This window comes from Panthera pardus, unplaced genomic scaffold (assembly GCF_024362965.1).
Source record: "Panthera pardus isolate Hobbes unplaced genomic scaffold, ASM2436296v1 HiC_scaffold_1, whole genome shotgun sequence".
NCBI classification, from domain to species: Eukaryota; Metazoa; Chordata; class Mammalia; order Carnivora; family Felidae; genus Panthera; species Panthera pardus.
The window spans coordinates 66,823,841-66,848,053 of record NW_026526654.1 but is presented as its reverse complement, the minus strand read 5'-3'; the positions used below and the strand labels follow the sequence as shown (position 1 = coordinate 66,848,053).

Genomic DNA, 24,213 nt, shown 5'->3' with positions numbered 1-24,213 from the left:
AAAAAAAAATCAAAACCCTGCCCTAATGTAATCGACTGAGGGCTTCCACCAACTTTTGAAATACGTTGCTAGGATTTTCAAGGTAGGCAGGACATAAAGTGCTTAGTGATCATTTGATGATTATTAGAGAACCACAGAACTTTAGAGCTACAGAAGACCATGCGTAATTAGGTAATTAGATATTTCCTAATCTAACCATCTCACTTAGGTGAGAGAATTAAGGTCAACTATCGTGTCCAAAGTCAAGTGGATTCCTAGGCACACATCTCAACTGTATTTCCTCCCTTCACATGTGGTTAGAAGTGGCCATATGTCCGAGCCTAGCTTGTAAGAGATGGGCACTCCTAGGCCCAGCCCATTAAAAACCTCTTGTGAGCAAACCTCCACGTTCGGCCCTCTTCTGCCCTAAAATAGGACCTTGGAAGTCTTGTGTTAAAGATGGTGGAATCTCAGAATGAAAGCAGCGTGGGTCTTTGGAGGGGAGCTGCCTGCCAATCACTAACTCTCGTGTAGACTTGATTTGGATTGTGTTAAGCCAGTGAGATTTGGGGATTTCATGTGCTACCACGGCTGTTGTTGCCTAATAGCTCTACATAGCAATAGTTTCTTTCCAAGAGTGGATTTAAAGACTGTTATATAAATCTTCAAAACGAGAACAACTCTACTACTGGCTAGCTGTGTGATCACTGGCATGTTACTTAAACTGTCCGGGCTTGGTTTCCTCACCTGTAAGACGGAGATGATTAAAATTTCGGAGTTTTGGACTTTAAATGGGATCACTTTCACAGATGAGCAAAGAGCCTGGTGCTCAGGACATGCTCAATAAGCGTTAGCTATCACCATGGCCCTATCGGGATAGATTGCAAACATAGCATTTGAAACTTAAAAACAAGCACTTTCTCCCCATCACTCATTGTCAGACCTTTAACTGGGCTAAGGCGATGGCACGAGTCCTCCTTGATGATCTGTTCTTCTTCCATGATATTTGACATTGGCACGTTGAGGCTAACCGTGTCTTCATCAGAAGGCTAAAAAGAAATAGTGCACTGCTTTATTCCAGGGACAAGTGTTCTCAATGTAGATTAAGAGAATGCTATATGATTAAAAAAAAACCCAAAACTGTGATTCTCAAACACATAATATTGAGTAAAAGATGCCAGATACAAAGCACAGTTCCACTTACGTAAGTTCAAAAACCAGCAAAACTAATCCATGGTGTTTGAAGTCCGGATAATGGCTACTCTTGGCTTGGAGGGTGGGCGCATGAGTGGGCTTTCTGGGGTACTGGTAAAGCTCTGTTTCTTGAACTAGCAGCTGGTAATATGGGTGTGTTCGCTTTGTCAAAACTCACTGAATTAACACTCAAGTGTCTCTCTGTACATGTTTTGAGCTACAATTTTGTCAGGTACCTGATGGCATTTTCCAACCTAAGAGCAATGGTCAGGGCACTAAGAAGGACTATGTAATACCTGACAGAACAAAGGAATAATTGTACATATATATAGTGTGATGTTATAAATATGGTCCATATCACAGTGGCCCAAAGGCCACAACCAATCGTTGTAATAGCAATGATACTCTGAGATCTGACGACAACACCAATTTCCCAAACTACAGTAAGGTTTCATGCAGCTCGTCACAAAAAGCAGGCAATATCTGGGGGCACCTGGGTGGCTTAGTGTGTTAAGCATCTGGCTTCAGCTCAGGTCATAATCTCCAGGTTCATGGGTTCGAGCCCCATGTTGGGCTCTGTGCTGACAGCTCGGAGCCTGGAGCCTGCTTCGGATTCCGTGTCTCTGTCTCTTTCTTCCCCTCCCCCCACTCATGCTCTCTCTCTCTCTCTCTCTCTCTCTCTCAAAAATAAATAAACATTAAAACATTTTTTTAAAAAAGCAGACAATATCTGTGACAATACCTCATTTATTTACAGTGCATCTTATGTACAACATTAAGCTTCGGTTTATTTCCCTGTTTTAGGTTGAAGAATATAGGAATTTAGGCTGCGTCAAATATATGAAAGTGTTGAATGGCTGTAGTACTTAAAAGGAAATGTGTTCCGTGCAATTTTCAGAGTAAGGCTTCAATTCAGTACTCAAAGTAAGTTGTCTCTGGGGAGCTAGTTTCTCACAGTAGCTGATGAAGTTTATTCAGATAATCTAGGACTCCGTCACAAATGAAATACAGAGCCTCGGTGACTTTCGTATGTCTCCATTTTAGTGTTCCTATTTAGTAAAAAGCTTTCCAAATCACAGGGATCATGAACCTCCACAGAACACATTTCAGGGAGTTGTGGGCTGTTCCTCAATTTTTGAAGCCGTGACTTTCAGGATAGTGTTTGTTTCCATTTGGACGCGTGCACAAATCATTTAGAAACCGGTGCAAAACAAGTGTGCATTTCATCCAGTAAACAGATATTCATTCAGCCGCCAGTTTTTTTGCATGTTTATCTTGAGAAAAACACGTTTTAAACTTCTTAGAGACAAACGCTAAATGTACTCAGACAATGGCAACAGCCAAAGGAGTGAGATGTGCTTTGCAAATGCCACAGGGAGACAGAAGTGGGGAGCCAGATAAACCCTAGTAAGCGGTGAGATGACAACATAATTGCCAAACAAAGTGAAAAGAGAAAGCTACACTGGAGGAGGAGTCAGAATCCTTTTCCTTCTACAAATTTCTTGGAGGTGTTCTCAGGTAATGAGGCGGCCATGTGAGACCAGATAAAAAGGCCGAGGGAAGATTCATGCACTCAATACTGTCAAATATAAAATCCTTTCTGTGGTCCTTCCTTCCACCCTCCTCCTCTCTTGAAAGCTTAGCAAAATTCCAAAGATACGCATCTAGTTAAAAGGGACAGAATAAACCCTTGGCCTCCTTTTAGAATGATTTTAGCCTCCTACTTATATTAAGTGAGAACAAAAGGATAATGAGGTTCTTTGTGTGATGTTTTATTAATGAACTTAATTATCCTTAAAAAACAGATAAAGGATAAAGCAGAGTCTGTTTCAACTTCATAGAAAATAAGCTGAGGGTGAGTAATTTCTGAAACAATGGGACATTTCAGGGGACTTATGAGTTTTAATAAAGCTAAGGGAGTTGAATTAAATACAACTTATAAAGTAATGTGTTGAGTATTTCCTCCCCCAAGGAACCACAGTAAACTATTCATGTGGCTTCATGAGAGTAATTTTCTTTTATTGAAATTGGCCTTCTTTTTCTCCCTACAAACTCCTTTCGAAATGTTCCGTATTAGAAAGACTTTAAGGTATCCTAAGTTTTTAATACATTGCTTTATAAAGCATGTTGTAGGAAGTAAAATGCAATATCTTAGCTACACATTAATCCTCAAACACCTGAAGAGAACAGGCAAAAGGCGCTTTCTTGGAGTCACACAGAGTACAAAGGAGAACTCCTTAAATGGGGTAACTGACCTATTAATTACATCTTCAAAGAGTAGAATTATATTTCAAAACTCAGTAACCACAAAATCTCAATAGATTTCCTCAAAAGGGAAGACTGATGATACATCCAATCCCTCCACCAGCTGTCCCTTCTAGCTCCCCTGCTCAATAAACCCCACTTAATGGTATATTAGTGAAAGGTTTCGGGGAATCTAACTATAAATGAGATAAATGTGCTAACTGAGCTATTTATAACCACGTTAGGAAGCTCTCGTGTGGCTTCTTGGCTTACAAGTAACCAAACTTTTATCCAACCGTCTGAAAAAAACACAATCCTTAAGACTTTCAGGAAAACAAATATTGCTATAAAAACTCTGGCTATTCAAAATCGAACTTCCTGTGGGTACACTGCTAAAATGCAATGCACATTTGACTCCTTAACATCTATCCATGCAAATAATTTTTTTCCCAAATTATTCTGTCAATTAGAAACAGACATATTTATAAAAATGCCTCATGGGTACTTGCAGACCACTCTTAGTCATTTCATAATATTTATGAAGCATTCGAGAATATTCTAGGGGCACCCAGGTGGCTCTGTCAGTTAAGTGTCTGACTCTTGATTTCGGCTCAGGTCATGATCTTGCGGTTCATGGGATTGAGCCCTATGTCGGGCTCCCAGCTGACAGGGTAGAGCCTGCATAGGATTCTGGATCTCCCTCGCCGTCTGCCCCTCCCTGGCTCGTGTGCACACACATGTATGTGTGTTTTCTCTCCCTCCCTCAATATAAAGAAATCAACTTTAAGAAAAAAACGAATATTCTAGATAATGCCAGGAGTGTGGTGGGAGGGGAAGGAGATAGGGACTCTACCCTTGAGACATTTACAAAATATTAAAGATGCAGAAAAAACTAACAGCGGCTCATATTTCTATAACACTTGGATTTCAAATTGCTTTCACAAACATAATCACACCTTCTCACATAGATGCATTAATGCCCTTTACCACAGAGGAGTTCAGGAATGCAGGCAAATCCAGCTAGAAGCACAGAAGGAAAAATATCTAATCACGAACTTTACCTCTGTGGCAGATAAACGCTTGTCTCCATTATCACTTCCAACGCCCGAATCAGAATCCTTCTTGCTGGGATAGATGCCATCGGTATGGAATCCATTTAGAAAAAAATGAAATCGCAAAGTTCACAACAAGATACATCAATTTATATTCAAGTAATGACTCTGCTATACAAATTTTATTACTACCATAAGGCAACGAATCAGCCCAATATTAATAAGACAAGGGCCTCATGAAAATCAGATACTCTGTCTAAGCAGAGTAGAAGATAAACTCTTTGCATTCAGGGTTTCATAAATTCATACTCTAACCAAGGGGCCTGTTCTTTGAAACAGTTAACAATGTTCTCATTTTAGTGATGCCAGTGTACGAAAAGCAAAAACTACCTAATTGCTTTTACCTTTTACGTTAAAAGAGGCTTTTAACTTTTCTACAGTTACTTTCAATAATTCTGTAAGCCTTTTACCCAGTGACTAAATAAATTTGATGTTTATAAAAGTAAAATAATGAATACATATTTTAAGCATTAAATAAAGCGATCATTAGGGTAGCCTGAGATTTTAAGCCACCATGTTTACTCTTTTAGTAAAAAGTTAAGGAAAGGTCTCTGCAATGAAGACCTCTCAAAACAACCTGTGTTTCTATACATGTGTTCAGCGTGGGAATTTTGTTCTCTGAAAATTCAAGGCCCAATTTATGCCATAAAAAGGCCAAGGGCATGTGAAAGGATTCCAACACATCGGTTCCAAACAGGAAATGGCAAAAACTATGCACACCGCATTTTTAAAAAGACAATTACAACACAAAACCTGTAGTGTTTCTTAACAATGTTCTGGTGGCATATTAAAAATTAATAATTAAAAAAAGCATACCTGAGCCTTTATGGGTGTTTTAACTGATAAGTAAAAAATACCCATATTTATATTATGGATTGCATGTATAAAGATACATATATATATACGTTATACCATACACAAACGGTCCTCAAGAAAGACCGATTATTGATTAGATTAGGGAAGGTAAGATTTGCAAGATGCCGAAAGGTTACCCACACCATAAATCTGTGCTGGTTAAGAGAGACCAAGGGATTTTTTGGACTTACCCACCCAACCGGTGCACTCTGGCCTAAACAAATCCTAAACAGGGGCTTTCAGCCACTGCAGTCACACCCACCTGTCCTCCACGTGCTGGTGTAAATGTGGCCTCTCCATCGTGTGGAGATAGAGGGAGTCGGTTGTCTTCATCTGACATGCTTGTATGCTCAGATACTTGAATATGTGCACTTTGCCCTTTGTGCAAATCTATGGAGAAATTAGTAACACAAATTTTTAGCGTTTTTTAACGGCAAAACAAAATGTAAACCCTAGACATTTGACTGTGTATTTTCATTTAAAATAACACTTTAACAATACGCACCCAATTTGGCCTCTCCAAAACATACGAGAATTTAGGCAACCATTTCTTCCAGATTCTACTTTGAATAGAAAACCATTCTAACAGAAGTGTGTTTAAGTCTAAATAGTGTAAAAAAATACAGAAGTCAGGTAACCGACATGGTTTAACATCCCACTTCTGGAAGCATTCAACTTTGTTCCCACATGGTTTAACAGCTGAATTCGAAACTTATCTCTGAAAAACCGACAATCATATTTGAAAATGTTTGAACTCCATTTCGCAGCTCACAGTAATGTAAGGCATGTATTCCTCCTTGAGTCTAAGCCATACGCTCCATGGAGGAGTTTCCAACGACTGTATAAATGCTGCCATAATCACACCTATAATTCTGGGACTGCAGCGATCAGAACAGTGAGCTAAACCCTAGTAAACGGACTCTATGTAGCAGAAGACAACGTACTGTAGTCGGATTCACCCAAGGTTTCATCTTTCAGAGACTGTGATCAAGTCTAAAACAGTGTGAATTCAGCAGACGATCAGAGGTCCGGCTCTGCCCAGAGTTGCCGCCCCCGCGCCCCCCTCCCCACACCACTGACAGCATTTCTCCCTGAAACAGCTTTGCTGCGGGCCCTCACCTGTGCTGGAGGAGACTGCAAAGGGTTGTTCTCAAGTAGTAATACCTGCAGCCGTTTCATCTCTCTAAAACAAATGGGAATCACGAGCACTTTATTGCAGGAAAAGTCAAACTTTACCAAGGGAAGTTCTACTAGTTCTAAAGAACAGGGGAGGGGAAAAAAAAAAAGAAAGAAAAAGAACAATTTCAGAAAGCAACAAGATTAAACGGCTTAACATTCCAAACTTAATTTTCTGCTTACAAAGAAAACTATCATTTAGCATAATCAAAGCCAGTGATGCATCAGGAATATGAAGTATGTGTATCACATATTTTACTAAAGGGGAGGGAAAATCTTTCACGGGGAGCCCAATAATTTTAAATTGTTGTTAGTTCTGACAGAAGCCGGACACACTTGACATTTACAGTATCTATTGTTCAGAAAGCCCTCTCTTCCAGCAAAACAATCACGTAAGCCACACCACATCGGTCATGTTTATATTTTAACTTCAGCTGCTAGCATACGAACAATGTGCTAATTACAAAATATTCTTATCCAGTGAATGTATCTGGGCTGGCATAACCTCAGAACTAGTTACAAGAAATACGTTCATGGTTTTTTTACTTCCACTTTAAAAACTAAATTTTATCGAATTCGGAATTTTGCAATGGACCCTATAATCCTGATTTGATGAGGCTCCATTCTGCTGCTTTTTAAAAGTCTTCTGTAGCTCCACAAACAAGACAGAACATTATATTTAGCTTAAAATCCCCACCCAGTGGCACAGTAAACACTCAGTAATTTCAAGCATTCCAACCGACGTTGGCAGCTGCAAGGAACGAAGTCAAATATATTCCGCAGAGCAAAGAGGCTGAGCCACGCCAGAGAAGTAGAGTGACACGGGGCAAACCACTAAGGTCTCTCTGTGTGGGACACTCCAGCGGGTTCCGGTCCGCAGGGGCCTCGCCACGTTTGTTATGGGACCTGGTAAGGGGTGAAATACGGTGCTTTGGAAGACACAGGGAGTTCCAAAATGGAGGATGAGCGGGCCTTAGAGGAAGTGACCTGCAGTGAGCACTGAACACAATTCCTCTTCTCCTCCCAGTAAGCCCTAGGGTTTTCACTTTACTCAGCTATGCCACTTCAAGCTCCACAAACAAAGATGCTCTTAGCAACCGGTTATCTCCTCTCCTATTCACTGCAATCTGGGCGTGTAAGGGACTTTCCTTGTTTCATGCCTTAGTGAACGTGAATTACTCCGCAAGGAGTCACGAGGCTAGTGACTAGAACAGAGGGACTAGTGCTAGAACAGAGGGAGCAGAGCACCCCACGTGGCAGGTCCCCAGCTCGGCTCCCGACAGGCGGCCGTGCAAGAGAAACTCAGGAAGTGTAGTTTGCAAACTGCCCCGAATAATTCGCTGCCCAAACCCAGTCCGCACCCCCTACCCTCAAGAGCAGGGTAAGTGATTTGCCTCACCCCGTACTAGTCCTGGAGGTTGCCTTGAAGGCTCTGTGAGCAAGGGAAGGTGGAGGAGAGAGGGAGGAGGGGAACGTGGAAAACAGCATGGAATCAAGAAAGTCAAAGGAAAAGGGAAAGTAAGATCTCTTTCGCTTCATAGTTTAGTTTTAAAACCCGGGTTAAGAATTAGAGAGACTTATATACAAAAGGAATATCCCCTTGCTGTACCCGTAGTGATATCAATCCATCTCTAAGACAGTTAATTTTACTCACTAAACTTAGGTTGACAAATTAGTAGCAAAATGTAACTGGACTCTGTTTCTTCAACTCTTTGCCGCTGGAAATGAAGACTTTTAAGTAAGACTGAGGGCTAAGATCCTGGAAGTCATAGCAGGAGAGGGAGGAGAGGCAACTTAAATAAATAAGGTAAAGTAAGAATGGCTTTTACAACGACTATTCCCTTTAATTGTAGTTTGGGACACAATTACCATCTTAGTTTAGGAAAACGAGAGCCTGGCAGTTTCACAACAAGAAAATGGCGGGGAGAAAGTGCTAACACCAGCCCAGACATGGTCAAAAGAAGAAACAGGGCAGAAAAAGGGAGTAAGAAAAAAAAAATCCCAGGGAACCCTTTGTTGCAAAGAAGGTCAATGAGTGACTCCTTTAATCTTACCTCTGTCCATTCGTGTCCTAGAAAAAACAAAGTATGGTCTCCTGGTTGTAGTATTTGTAGTAAAACCACCACAAAATTGATTGGGTAATTAAGGCTACAGACTAGTTTTCCCTCCTCAGATTGAAAGCATATGGGGAGGGGTACTCAAAGAGGAAAAACAAGTAAATATGGAAAGTCCTAAAATTCACTGCCTGCAAGCACCATCAATGCTCTTTTGTTAATGGAGTTCTCCCCAGTGAAGCAAAAAAGAAATTTGATATTCAGGAAGTTACTTAAAAAAAAAAAAAGTTTCCAGTAAACTAAAGCCTTAGCTTTGAGTAGATTTTAAAATATCAAACCTGAGAAAACATAATTATGAAAAGGATAGAAATTTGTAACTTATCTTTTCCAGGGAAAGGAATGCTTTCAAGGTAGGAGCATAGGGGGGCACCTGGGTGGCTCAGTGTGTGAAGTGTCCAACTTCGGCCCAGGTCATGATCTCATGGTTTGTGGGTTCAAGCCCCGCATCAGATTCTGTGCTGACAGCTCAGAGCCTGGAGCCTGCTTCGAATTCTGTGTCTCCCTCCCTTTGCCCTTCCCCCACTCACATTCTGTCTCTTGCTCTCGAAAATAAAATTAAAAAAAAAAAAAAAAAGACATTAAAAAAAAAAAGGTAGGAGCACAGGAAGTGGGGAGAACAAGTTGTGTGGACACACTTTTCACATGCTTCGAAACTACAATAGGCAACCATTCCATGGCTCCATTACATTTTTCTTTTGAAAATGAGAGTTTGGGGATTTGTAATGATTTGTCAATGATTAGCATGAGAGCTTAAATGTAAAGAAAAGTTTCCGTTAATGCTATGAAAGGTTAAATGCTTACAAATGTGTTGTTAGTAAGAGTTTCTCCCCTTGGTACTTGCTCAAACCAAGAAAAACAATGTCATCCAATCAAAATGCATTGGACAATGACAGAATGAAAAAACAATGTTTTTATACCAAGTCATCTCAAATAATGAAGTAATACATCTTTGTGCTGAGATGGTTTCTAACTTTGTTTCTTTAAAATTTTTTTTAATTTTTATTTACTTTTTTTTTGAGAGAGAGAGAGAGAGAGCGCGTGTACACTCGGACGCGCGCAAGTGGGGTAGGGGCAGAGAGAGGGAGACACAGAATCCCAAGCAGGCTTCAGGTGCTGAGCTATCAGTACAGAGCCTGAGGCAGGGCTCGAACTCACGAACTAGGACATCATGACCTGAGCCGAAGTCTGATGCTTAACTGACTGAGCCACCCAGGCGCCCCATAACATTCCTTCTTTAAAAATGCACAAGCAAGGTGACGGTGGCAGGCAGGCACTCAAATGTCCCATCCATAAAAGCACAGTGCATTTTATAAAGTTCTTTCCCTTCCATGAGCTTCACTGGTTTGCCTTCAAGCCAAAGATCGAAATGCAGAAAAAAATCAGGTAGCTCTCAACTTGCTGCAATAGTGTCAGATTAACCAAGTGTTTTAGCTTTTCTTTCCAAATATATGCTTTTGCTTTGAGGTATATTTAAAAAAGATTTTTTTAATGTTTATTTATTTTTGAGACAGAGAGAGAGAGAGACAGAGCGTGAGCGGGGGAGGGACGGAGAGAGGGAGACACAGATTCCTAAGCAGGCTCCAGGCTCCCAGCTGTCAGCACAGAGCTCGACGCGGGGCTCGAACCCACGAACCATGAAATCACGACCTGAGCTGAAGTTGGACGCTTAACCAACTGAGACACCCAGGGGCCCCTGATGTGTATTTTTAAATATATGTTTGAAACTGGGTATGCCCAGGGGCCTTAAATGGAACTGATGGAAATGAATGCGATCTTTGAAAACCAGAGCATGTTTTTGGGAAAGCATTCAGTGTTCCTTCCACTGCTCCTCAACTCCTTCTGATTCAAGTCTGAACAAGAAGCCCAAAATATGAAATTCAGATCCACCACCATCTACAGAGCTGCTTGTCAAAGTTCTTAATGGTGCACCATTTCTGAACAACTGTATCTTTTTATTTGAACTCAAAGACAACATGTCAGAGGGACATCCTGGACAGGCCCACAGCCGCAGGGAAGGGTTCGCCTGAGTCTGGCTCCCGAGTAGGGACGTCTGAGCAGGCAACCAGTCTCGGTGCTGACACTCTGGAAGATCCCTGCTTCTGGCCTCTGAGAAATTCACTAAAACTGCCAGCGACATTAGTCCGACTACCATTTCATCAGGGGCAGTGCCCTCACCTGAAGCATAGATGCCATACCAGATAGCCAAAGCCAGAAATCCTAATAGCTGGGTCTACAAGACCAAGTATATGACCTAAAGTGTTGGCTCATTGTTCCAGAACATCACACATCCATACCAAAAACAACTCCTGTTATGAATTTTGTGTCCTCAAATTTCCTATGTTGGAGTCCTAACCCCCAGTACCTCAGAATGTGACTGATTTTGGAGGTAAGGACTTTCAAGGGGTAATAGAGTTAAAATGAGGTCATTTGAGTGGGCCACAACCCAACATGACTGGTATCCTTATACAAAGAGGAGATTCGGGACACTCAGGTGGCTCACTAGGTTAGGTATCTGACTTTGGCTCAGGTCACGATCTCACAGTTCATGAGTCCGAGCTCAGCGTCAGGCTCTGTCCTGACAGCTCAGGGCCTGGAACCTGCTTCAGATTCTGCGTCTCCCTCTCTCTCTGCCCCTCCCCTGCTCGTGCTCTGTCTCTCTCTGTCTCTCAAAAATAAACGTTTAAAAAAAATTTAAGAAGAGGAGATTAGGACAGAGACACAGAGGAAGGATGATGTGAACACATGGGGAGAAGACAGCCATCTGCAAGCCAAGGAGAGAGCTCTCAGGAGACACCTTGATCTCGGACTTCCAGCCTGCAGATCTGTGAGAAAGTACATTTCTGTTGTGTAAACCACTCAGTCTGTGGTAGTCTGTTATGTGAGCCCGAGCAAACTAACACACACACACAGTCTCATACAGGGGAATGATAGTGTTGCTGTACCCCTTGACTAAAATGAAAAGTTGGATATTAACTTTTCTGTCATCTGCATGTGAAATTCACAGAATTCATATTAATATAATAAGTAATATTATTAGGCATACACAAACATGACTAGACAAACTGCCTTCTTCACAAAAGTAAACCAAAAAATAATAATAATGAACATCTCCTATTTTATTCTTTTTACCTTGTGGTAAGACTTTAAGGTAATTTCTTCTGACATTCAGTTCCCGTAGAGCTTTCAACTGACCTATCTGCTGGGGCAGGGCTGTGATCTCGTTGCAGCTGACGTCCTGCATCAAAAGCAAAGGCAGAAATGATAAGCATCTTTTTCCAGGAAATCAAGCATCCCATGTGAAATCTCCTTCAGGAATTTATTTATTTATTTTAGTAGCCTTCACGCCCAGCACACAGCCCAACTCGGGACTTGAGCTCACGACCCTGAGATCAAGACCTGAGCTGAGATCAAGAGTCGGACGCTTAACCGACCGAGACACCCAGATGCCTCCTTAAGGAAATTAAATATGAGGGCAACTACTCGGGTACATTTTTATCCTGGTCTGTAGGTCAGGCTTAGCACAGAGAAGAAAAGGAAAGTGCAGCATTTTGAACACTGAGGACAAAAAGAGAAAAGGAAGGATATTCGGAGCATTCAGGAGCTCCTTTGCCGGCCTCGCACCTGCTGCGTTCATGTGCTTCAGTCTCATTTAATTCTCACCACGAACCCCTGAGGCAGTATTAGCAGCTTAATATTTACAGTCAGAAAAATGAGCCTCAGGGAGGTTAAGTCAGGAGTCCAAGGCAGTTACCACTCGGAACAAATGCCCGCCCACTGTGAAGCCACCACAGTACCTCGAAATAGAAGGTCACACATCCTACTTACCAAACACTCACATCTGACAGTGAAAAACTGTGACTATGAATGCATCTTTTGGATGCGTTATTTATTTAAAATGGATTTGCGACTGGAAGGCTGGAAAGTCTGTGGACCTGACCACCTTTCGGTACATTTTCCAAGACTGTGGGGCATGCGGATGATGTCTTTTTTGCACTGAAAGACTAATATCCTATCAACAGTTGACTGGAACCGCCTCTTGACGAGTGCAGAATGAAAACTATGAGATTTATAATCTTATTCTCCCCTAATCCCACTCTTCCACTTTCTCTGGAAGCTCTGCTCGGCTCTCCACCCTCCACCCCAGCTACTCTATTGTCCAGACCAACACTCCATCTCACTGGGCACTATAATGGTCTCCTTGATCTGCCCCTCAGATCCACCTGTCACAGAGCTGCCGGAGCATGCGCATTTCACTGCATCATTTACCAGCTTAGACATCTGCAACAGCAATGTCTCAGAAACCCATGGGGTAAAGTCCCCGACTCCACAGCAAGGCCCAGCAGCTACGGTTCAGATGGATTTCTCCAGCGCCACCTCTCTGAAAGCCCTTGCTTGCATCCGCAGGCCACGTGATTACCGACTGCAGCCGCCAGTGTGTGCCAAGGGTTTCTCAGTCCCAAACCTCTTCCGGCTCTTCCCTTGCCTGGTGTGCCCCTCCCCAATATCGTCCTCTTGTCCCACCTGCATCCTTCAAGATTTAATTCAAGGCTCTCTCTTCTCTGAAACCTTTGTGGAGGTTTCCCTCACTGTCCCCCTCTGAATGAATACCCACAGAGAATGCCCTTTTTCCTTGGTGGTCCTGGGGATAATCTATTACCGTATTCAAGTGTGCACACATTTGCTTTCTGTTAGAAGCCTGTGAACTAGATGGGAGGCTCTCATTCACTCCATCCTTCTGGTGCCAAGCAGAGTGCCGGGACTAAAGTAAGGGATCGGGAAGTGCTGGATGAAATTTCTGAAGCCCATTTATGTTGACACTCCACATGCTGTGGCTCTCTCTGCCTCATGGCTGGAACCCCAGGATGCTCCCACAAACACACCAATCCCTGGCAGGTCCCTCCTGGAAAGGCACAACCACAGATATACTTGGGCTAGGAACGATCCCAGTGGGGTCAAATCTTTAGATACCCCACATCGCTTCTCAACCTGCAAAAACTTCCCCTTTCACTCCCCTTTCACTTTAGAAGGCAGCAAAGCCTCGTTGCAGAAATCGGTTTCACATTCACTCAGATGAGAATTCACCATTAACCAGTCCCCTCAAACCCCAGGGCTCCCGTAAGAACAGGACTATGCAGAACACAGGGCATCACTGCCCTCTAATCTCTTCTCATCTAAAAATCCTCTGGTGACCTGGTAATCTGCCAAGGTCACGAGGCTGCTAAACGAGTATCACTTGCTGAAGAGGAATAAAATCACTCCTGATAAAAGGGAATGAAGCAGGCCTCTGCAGAGGCTGAGTGCACAATGCAATGAGCCCGCGGGACTTTTCAGCTGTCTGGCCGAGGGGAGGTGGCATGACAGGCTAACACGAGGTGTTCAAAGGCGTCACCCCCAGGCTGGCTGTTGATGCATCACTCCTGGCCCAGAAAGTCACATAAAATTCCTTGAGAAACATCCTTAGTGTTTAAAAACAAAACAAAACAAATAACCCACAAAGCACATCTGCAGAGAAATACAAGTCTAAGGAAATAATTATAGAATTAGAAAGTCCAGGGAGTTGTCCCGTCACTTTTAGCCCCTCACTGCATCAGCAAATAATTCTGCCTTTCTGCATGCACTTCCATGTACGAGAGGTAAAAAGTAAAATGCTACCTTTTCCCAATTCCTATGGTATCTGATCAGTCACAAGTACCAACAACCAAACCCTTTCAATGAAATCTGTATCTTTCTTTGCCTCAACCGAGTCACAAATAGGCAAGTATCCTTCCATTCCATTCTCTTTAAGATTTTTTAAAAACGTTTATTCACTGGGGTGCCTGGGTGGCTTAGTCGGTTAAGTGTCCAACTTCAGCTCAGGTCATGACATTCTCACCGATCACAAGTTGGAGCCCCACGTCGGGCTCTGTGCTGACAGCTCAGAGCCTGGAGCCTGCTTTGGATTCCCTGTCTCCCTCTCTCTCTGCCCCTCCTCCACTCACACTCTGTGTGTGTGTCTCTCTCTCAAAAATAAACATTGAAAAAATTAAAAAATTTTTAAATGTTTATTCATTTTTGAGAGAGACAGAGCGTGAGCACAGATAGAGAGACAGATAGGCGCCCCTCCATTCTCTTTTAAAAGAGCCTTCACACAAATAGTGTATAGGTATATATACTATATACTAATAGTATATATTTCTAGAAATATATGAGATTAAATCATGCTATTGGACTCACAGCCAGGCATAGTCACACTGGTGATGGGAGTGGAGGGTCCTTCGGGAAGAAATAGTGGGAATTTTCCTTCTCTGGAGAGAAGTTATGTTATTGACATCTACAGTAGGTCTTTGTAAGTCTGTGTATGACTGCACAAGAAAAATCCTTTTGCAATTTACGGGAATCACAGATTTTTGATATAAAACTGAAAATTTTCAGAAGCTTCAAGGACAGAATTCTTTAAAAACGTTCTTTCAAGAAAAAAGGAGGGGAGAGAGGGAAGCAAAAGATAACATATTTTTAGGCAGATTATTCACAGCATAAAATCTCATAAAATCTCATTCAGTCTTATCCCATTGGGGTGTACTATAAAACACGCTTTGCATTTTGTCGATTACCCTCTGGTTAGCCAGAAAGGCTATGCTATTTCCCTAAATATAAGGTAATTTTTTTTTCTAACATATATTTCTAACATAATGGCTTTATCAAGGAAAATCACCTCCCCTCAGCTATATTTATATGTTTATTTAACCAGCAGAGAAAGCAGTTACCCAATTTACACTTAAAAAAAAACAAAACAAAACATAATGATAAAGAGTTTTTTCCTTTTGACTTACAGGACAGTACATCTGTAGACAATTAGAAACACCAAGTCCAATTGTCCATTCACATTTTGAAGGGTGTATAGTGAAGGTCAAAATGTTTCTTTTCTTTTTTTTTTAATTTTTTTTTTAACGTTTATTTATTTTTGAGACAGAGAGAGACAGAGCATGAACGGGGGAGGGTCAGAGAGAGGGAGACACAGAATCTGAAACAGGCTCCAGGCTGTCAGCACAGAGCCCAACGCGGGGCTCGAACTCACGGACCGCGAGATCGTGACCCGAGCCGAAGTCGGCCGCTCAACCGACTGAGCCACCCAGGTGCCCCAAGGTCAAAATGTTTCAATAGTACTCTTTGGTCGGTTATTTCCTATCCTGCCAAAATAATGAGGGGGAAATGCGCAGGCAGATCTAGCAAGGAAGCAAGATAAAGACTTTACACCATAGGCGCACCTGGGTGGCTCAGTCGGTTAAGCACCTGACTCTAGCTCAGGTCATGATCTCATGGTTCATGAGTTCGAGCCACGTGTCCTGTCGGGCTCTGTGCTGACAGCTCAGGGCCTGGAGCCGGTGTCGGACTCTCTGTCTCCCTCTCCCTCCTCCCCTCCACTCATGCTCTGTGTCTCTCTCTCTCTCTCTCTCTCTCTCAAAAATAAACATTGAAAAAATTTTGAAAAAGACTTTACACTATTGTATAATCCATATTACAGAATTAAGCAAAAGTCTACTGCCTCCCAGTTACTGAACCTTGCTGAATTTTAAAGAGGCGATGAATTTCGTCACAAAAACAAAACCTCCCGTGTCTTAATTAGCTGGGGAACGAGGAGGAGGAAAAAGATGAGAGAAGATAATACTCTAAATGTTTTGGGATATTTCAGGTTAGAACATGAAAAACATCATCCTAGAACAGGCTGGTTCTCTAAAATATGTCTGTCCACATTTAGCCTAAGGTCTGGTTTTTCAAGTCTTGAGTTAATTTTAAAAAGATTACATTTAGGGGCGCCTGGGTGGCTCTGTCAGTTGAGCGGTCGACCTCGGCTCAGGTCATGATCTCGCGGTCCGCGAGTGTGAGCCCCGCATTGGGCTCTGTGCTGACAGCTCAGAGCCTGGAGCCTGTTTCAGATTCTGTGTCTCCCTCTCTCTGACCCTCCCCTGTTCATGCTCTGTCTCTCTCTGTCTCAAAAATGAATACACGTTAAAGAAAAAAAAAAAGATAACATTTAGGAAAATGAATTTAGTAAGTAAAGAACACTAATGCCTCACACTTCTTCCGCATTTAGTTGTGAATTTACCAAGCTATGAATTCCAGATTCAGTGGCTTCTTAGAATGGTCAAATGAATCCCTTCTGAATTGTCTATTAGCCCTTAAACTATGTCTTAGAAAATAATTATTGCATGCTTCAATGGATCAAATTGTCATATGTTTACTGTTATAATACTGCAAATGTACAAGCAGGCCAAAAAGAAATCATCATAAACATGTCATAAATATTTACAAATTCTATTCTTTGTTATATAGAAATGAATCTAATTATTATATAATAACATACATACTCACACTTAAGTTAAAGGGCCAGCCAGTCCAATTTAGTCATTTAGAGTAAAAAAAAAAAAAACTGGACAATTTTAACTATGACCTAAAATATACTTTTTTTCCACTGGTTTAATCAACATGTTTTTTTTTTGTTTTGTTTTGTTTTTTTGTTTTTTTTTTTAATCAACATGTTTTTAAGTAAAAAACGTTAGAGTCATTTTATGCCAGCCCTTCCAGGCAATAATGGAATTTACTAGAAGTATTAAATGCACACTGGAGACTAATGGATTTTTGTTATCAAATACTAGTTGTTAATTTATCTTCAGTATGTAAGAAACACAAGGATTTAAAACACCAGATTAAGTTCAGACATGATTAAACTAGGTGATGTTCACTTTCAGAAAATAATACTGTAAAAAAGAAAACGATTTTTTAAGGAGTAACCTCTAATGAAAACCAACACAAATAATGTGTCAAGATGATCTTGGTTAGGGAAGATGTCCAGTGTAACCAGGCCACCCTGTGGAACGGTGCACACAGTATTTTCTCATGAGCTACCTTGATCTCTCAGGTTTTCAAAAACCTAGTGTAGTTATACCATTGCTTAAGCCATACTTTTGTAATAAATCTAGCTCTTTAGTTAACTGAAGGGAATGTGAACAGTCTGACAGGAAATTTAAGCTATTAACTCCCATCAAGGGCTCATACTCTTTTTTTGGGAGGAAATGTCTATTGTATGACTTTCTGTGTGACTTTAGGTCAATGTCTTAACTTCTCTGTACCTATGTAAAAGGAAGTGGCAAAATTAATTTAAATTTCCTTGTAATATTAGGAAGATCCATTTATCACATCAGAAATAATGAAGAGAATTTGAAAGATAGATACTTAACTTAGAAGTAATGTCAATTTTGATTTCTTAGCAATCAAAAACTTCAATGCCTGTAGTCAGAATTTCTTTCTTTTAAGAAAAATCCAGTATGTTCATTTAAACTCAAAACTTTTTCAAGCAACCTCTGGTATTGTCACCTCCCAACACTTACTGAATGTCTCCTTCTAGTAAAAAACTCCGCTCCACACCCTTCCTTCCAACCCAATGCTCTTCAACAGAATAGATGGTAAACAAGCCACGGACTTCCAACTGTCCCGCAGAAACCAGATAGGTTAGAAGGCATGTCCAAAGACTGTGAATGGAAAAAAGATTATGGCAGACACATGAATTAATGTCTCCGCTATACCTAACTCAGAGGCTGGAATGTTATGTATGAAAATAATGAAGGAGGGGCGCCTGGGTGGCTCAGTCTGTTAAGCATCTGACTTCGACTCGGGTCACGATCTCGTGGTTCGTGAGTTCGAGCCCCGCATCGGGCTCTGGGCTGACAGCTTGGAGCCTGGAACCTGTTTCAGACTCTGTGTCTCCCACTCTCTCTGCTCCTCCCCTGCTCACGCTCTGTCTCTCTCTCTCTCTCTCAAGAGTAAAAGAAAAAAAGAAAAAAATTAAAAAACAATAATGGAGGAATTCTCCTCAGAACCAGGTCAATACATCCTGTGTCTACAATCAATCCCTGAATTCAAACTCGCCACACAAACAAACATTTTAGGAAAGGAGAGAGAGGTCTAGGCAGGGCCGGGAAATGCACCGTTCCACCAGCTATTCCTTGAGTCAGGTTCTGTGTAAGAGCAGGCTTCTGGAGCAGTGATACTGTGTTCTCTTACAGCTGGAAGCCACGATTTTCACACACTGCGTGAGCGGAAGAAAGACAGAACTGAAAGAAACCAAACAAGGGACAGACAGTCTCCGGCCCTCAGTATGTCAGCCCGCTCTGGGAACCGTGAGAAAACTCAAGTTCGTCGTGCTCTGCCACAGTGTGATTATCTTCACGGCCCTCTGGTTATTATCACAGAAGGCACACACACAGCATCTCTTCCCAGGTACTCAGCATGTCTTCCCCTTCGGGCATGATTCGACAGTACAAGAACCATGTTTCCAAATGCTAATGTCGTTTTAATGAGTAAAATAAGGTTTAGTCAACACCAGCACCCTCTACTGACCTTCCCTGCCTGGCTGTGGTTCCTCAGCGAGGAGACCTGCACACAGACACAGCCTGAGTTTTGCAACATTCATTCTCTGATTCACTCTCAACTGTTGGTGCGCTGCCCCAACTTTAATGGGAAAACCACTGCCAAGATGAACCAGGAACTCAACAAACAAACAAGCAAACACCACAGGGTCCCTCTCCGTGAGATGCTAAACGATCCAGAAGAAGACCCAGTAAGCACAGCTGAATGGTGCTATTGAAAGGATTGGGGCTTTCATCACACAAAACTGGTTTTTACCCCAGCTCCACCACTCCAGGCCCCCCCTAGCTCTGGGTAAATAATTCTGAAACTCAAATCTGTCTACAAACTGTAGATATTATATCTACCTTGCTGGGTTATTGTCAAGATTATATGAAATTGCCCATGCCATATACCTAGCAGAGTGCCTGGCATATAGTAGGTGCTCAGTAAACGCTATTGCTTTTTCTTTCTCTTACAGAAAGAACGCCCAGATACAAAGACTTACAAAACAACATCTATATACAGCTACAGCTCTTAGAGTACCAGAGGTACAGAAGGAAGTCAAAGAGGCCAGAAAGGTCCTAAAGTTCTAGGTCATTCCCATCACAAATGAGCCCGGAGGGGCCAGTTCCAAAGAGCTAAGAATCCCTAAATTCTCTTGCACCTGAAACAGCACAGACCTCTATCCTGGCCTCTCATGGATTCAATAAAGGACATCTCAGTAGGTGTTTCTTAATGGCTTCTTCATGGAAGGAGGAACAATTGTGCTCCTTTGTTCTCTGCACCATCTCAAATGGCTGGACAAGCCAATCGCTGAATGGCAATGCTTTTTGTTTCATTTTCACAGTTTCAGATAACTGTGATATATTTAAGACGGTAAGGTGATGTTTTCCAGCTCTAGTCCTTAAAAATTACAGAGGACAACTCCTTTCTTGCAACAGCTATGGTTCTCTTCTTTTGTTTTTTAAACCAGCGATGACTCTGGAATACTCACACTTGGAAGAGGAGAGAGTTTACAACTCCGTTTGGGATACTCTTTGAGTCTAATGTGAAATTTAAAAATATTTCTTCTAAAATAGCCAAACAATGCTCAGAGACCAATAAATTGAGTGATTTTATCAGCACGTCATTGACTTTAAAGTACCCTGAATGCTTGGGTGGGGTCTGGTGGGAGCTGTCAAACTTTTTAACAAGTTGGTTACCACGTAACCATTTAAACAAAAGCCTCCCAAGCAAGTCTGGAATTATTTCAGGCTCTCCAGGGAATTTCTTTCCAACTGATAGCTAAAAATCATTTGACAGGGTTACCTACAGTAGCACTGCCATTTTAAGCAAAAAGATATGAAAGATAAATAAGAACGGATGGAAACTAATCTTTTTTTAGTCTGTGACCTTAAGCAAGGCCACTCACCCCTTGTGGTTAAATAATGGCAACAAATGAAATATTCACCAATGTCACAAATAAATGCTTTTCACAAGGAATCATGCTGGCGCACAGAGTCAAAGACCACAGGCTACAGAGCTGCTCGGCCACAGCTACGAGCATGAGAAATGTGGCTGTTCCAACCTGTGAGATGCTGTTGGTATACACCATGGACTTCAGAGACATAATATGAAAAAATATATAAAATACCTCATTGATTTTATATCGCAAACATGCTGAAATAATATTCTGGCCATCCTGCATTAAATAAAACATATTATTAAAATTAATTTCACTTGCTTTTTTTTTTTTTTTTTAATGTGGCTACCAGTGTATTTGAAGTACGTTTGTTTGGACGCCTGGGTGTCTCAGTGAGTTGAGCATCTGACTCTTGATTTTGGTTCAGGTCATGATCCCAAGGTCGTAGGGTTGAGCCCTGCGTTAGGCTCCACATTGAGCATGGAGCCTGCTTAAGATTCTCCCTCTCCCAACCTCCCTCTTTTATTCTCTCCCTCTGCCCATCTCCCCATTTGTGCTCTCTCTAAAGTAATAAAACCTAAGACCTAATAAAAAAGTTACATGTGCTAACAGCAATTAGACAATCAAAAGAAATTAAAGGCATTCAACTTGGTAAGGAAGAAGTCTAACTTTCACTATTTGTAGATAACATGACACCCTATATAGAAAATACTAAAGACTCCACCAAAAAACTAGTAGAACTGATCAGTTAATTCAGTAAAGCCGTAAGATATAAAATCAATGTGCAGAAATCTGTTGCATTTCTATACACTAATAATGAAGCAGCAGAAAGAGAAATTGAGAAAATAATCCCATTTACAACTGCACCAAAAATAATAAGATACCTAGGAATAAACCTAACTGAAGAGGTAAAAGGCCCATACTCTAAAACCTATAAAACACTGATGAAAGAGACTGAACACTACACAAAGAAACAGAAAGACATTCCATGTTTATGGACTGGAAGAACAAATATTGTTAAAATGTCTACACTATGCAAAGCAATTTACACATTTAATGCAATCCCTATCGAAATACCAATAGCATTTTTTCACAGAGCTGGAACAAATAATCTTAAAATTTATACAGAATCACAAAAGACTCCAAATTGCCAAAGCAATTTTGAAAAAAGAAAGTGAAGCTGGAGGCATCACAATTTCTGACTTCAAGTTATATTATGAAGCTGTAGTCATTGAAACAGTATGGTACTGGCACAAAAATAGACACATAGATCAATGGAACAGGATAGAAAACCCAGAAATAAACCCACAAGGATATGGTCAATTAACCTTTGGCAAAGCAGGAAAGAATATCCAATGGGCAAAAGACAGTCTCTTCAACAAATGGTGTTGGAAAAACTGGACAGCAGCATGTAAAACAGCGAAACCAGACCACTTTCTTACACCACATGCAAAAATTAAAAATAGATGAAAGAGTTACATGTGAGGCATGAAACCATAAAAATTCTAGAAGAGAGCACGGTTTTCTGATATTGGCCGCAGCAACATTTTTCTAGATATGTCTCCTGAGGCAAGGGAAACAAAAGCAAAATTAAACTATTAAGACTACATCAAAATAAAAGCTTTTGCACGGCAAAGTAAATAATCCAAAACACTAAAAGGCAACCTACTGAATGAGAATAGGTATTCGCAAATGACATATCCAATAAAGGGTTAGCATTGGAAATATGTAAAGAAGTTATAAAGATCAACACCCCAAAACAAGCAATCCAATTTAAAAATGGGCAGAAGAAATGGACATTTCTCAAAGAAGACATAAAGACAGCCCACAGACACACTAAAAGATGGCTCAACATCACTCTTCATCAGGGAAATGCAAATCAAAACTACAACGAAATATCACCCCACACCTTTCCAAATGGCTAAGATCAAAAACACAACAAACAACGAGTGCTGGCGAGGTTGTGGAGAAAAAGGAACCCTCATGTACTGTTGGTGGGAATCCAAACTGGCACAGCCACTCTGGAAAACAGTATGGAGGTTCCTCAAAGAGTTAAAAATACAACTACTCTATGATCCAGCAATCGCACTACTGGGTATTTACCCAAAGAATACAAAAATAATAATTCAATGGGATACATGCATCTCTATGTTTACAGCAGTATTATTTACAATAGCCAAATTATGGAAGCAGCCTAAGCGTCCATCCACTGATTAGAATGGATAAAGAAGATGTGTGTATACACACACACACACACACACACACACACACACACACACACACAAAATGGAATATTACCCAGACATCAAAGAATGAAATCTTGGGGCACCAGGGTGGCTCAGTTGGTTCAGTGTCCCACTCTTGATCTCAGCTCAGGTCATGATCTCACAGTTTGTGATTCTGAGCCCCACACAGGGGCTCCACATTGGCAGCATGGAGCCTGCTTGAAAATCTCTCTCGCCCTCTGCCCTCCCCTGCTCATGTTCACTCTCCCTCTCTCTCTCAAAATAAATAAATAAACAAACTTAAAAAGAGAATGAAATCTTGCCATTTGCAACAAGAATGGAGCTAGAGGGTATTTTGCTAAGTGAAATTTAAGAAGCAAATGAGCAAAGGAAAAGAGAGAGAGAGACAAGCCAAGAAGCAGACCCTTAACTACTGAGAACAAACTAATGGTTAATAAAAAGAGGTGAGTGGGGGGATGGATGAAATAGGTGATGGGGATTAAGGAGTACCCCTGTCATGATAAGCACCAGGTGATATATGGAAGTGTTGAATCACTATATTGTGTACCTGAAGCTAATATAACGCTATGTTAACTACAATGGAATTAAAATTAAAAATAGAACAGAACAGGGGCGCCTGGGTGGCTCAGTCAGTTCAGCGTCTGACTTTTGACTTTGACTCAGGTCATGATCTCACGGTTCATGAGTTAGAACCCCACATCAGGCTCTGTGCTGACAGTGTGGAGCCTGCTTGGGATTCTCTCTCCCTCTCTCTCTGCCCCTCCCATGCTCTCTCTCTCTCAAAATAAATAAATAAACTTAAAAAAAAAACAGAATAGAATTAAAATTTTTTCATGAAATAAAGTAAAATAAAATAAAATTTGCTGCTTGCGTTACCTTTCTATCAAATAGTGCTGGGTGAGGGTGCTTCAGCTTAAGTTATAAATTAGCTACACCAGAGTGAACTTCTGTACATCACACACTGCCTCTCTACCTTAGGTTTCTCTCTACCCTTGCAAGATGTCAAGAGCTTGGACTAGATGCTTTTAAAACCCCAATGGCTCTCACATTCTAGGATTTCTAGGATTCGAGGATCCAATAGGTTATTGCTGGTGGAGAAAAGGCACCAGAGTCAGCTGAACACAATGCTAAGTAAGTAGTTACACTCAACCTTTAGTGTAACTAAGAGGTTACACTAACCTCTGGGCTCTGGACAGGGTGCCCAAGAAAAGCTCAAGGACTCCCTCACAGCCACCCCACAGCTTGTGTGTCCTGAGGCGGGAGACAGGAGACAGTGCTGTTCTACCACGGCCACAAGGCCAGCCCAGCGGCTGATAAGAGCATCTCAGGAAAGCCCCGCTCTGGTGTGGGACTGGCCCAGGCTCAGCACACCGCCACCTATTCACAGATGAGCTGGTCCGCAGCTCTGCAGGCAGAGCTGATACATGGCATGCTGTCGGCTTACACCCAGGGTGCAGTGGGACAGAAACACATTCCAGCTGCCCACAGGTTCCAGAAGACCGACCTCA

The 24,213-nt window shown here is 41.6% G+C and overlaps 1 protein-coding gene across 4 annotated transcripts in view; it reads right to left on the bottom strand.

The window, feature by feature from the left end:
• Nucleotides 1-24,213, bottom strand: part of LRCH1 (leucine rich repeats and calponin homology domain containing 1) — a 201,007-nt gene that overhangs the window by 50,032 nt on the left and 126,762 nt on the right. For all 4 annotated transcript variants that reach the window (XM_053899447.1, XM_053899455.1, XM_053899452.1 and 1 more), the window contains exons 4-8: nucleotides 11,804-11,909; nucleotides 6,504-6,640; nucleotides 5,647-5,774; nucleotides 4,479-4,542; nucleotides 923-1,028 (exon numbers count right to left, since the gene is read on the bottom strand). In XM_053899447.1, the coding sequence (XP_053755422.1) occupies nucleotides 923-1,028; nucleotides 4,479-4,542; nucleotides 5,647-5,774; nucleotides 6,504-6,640; nucleotides 11,804-11,909 (541 nt within the window). The remainder of the gene's footprint in view (nucleotides 1-922; nucleotides 1,029-4,478; nucleotides 4,543-5,646; nucleotides 5,775-6,503; nucleotides 6,641-11,803; nucleotides 11,910-24,213) is intronic.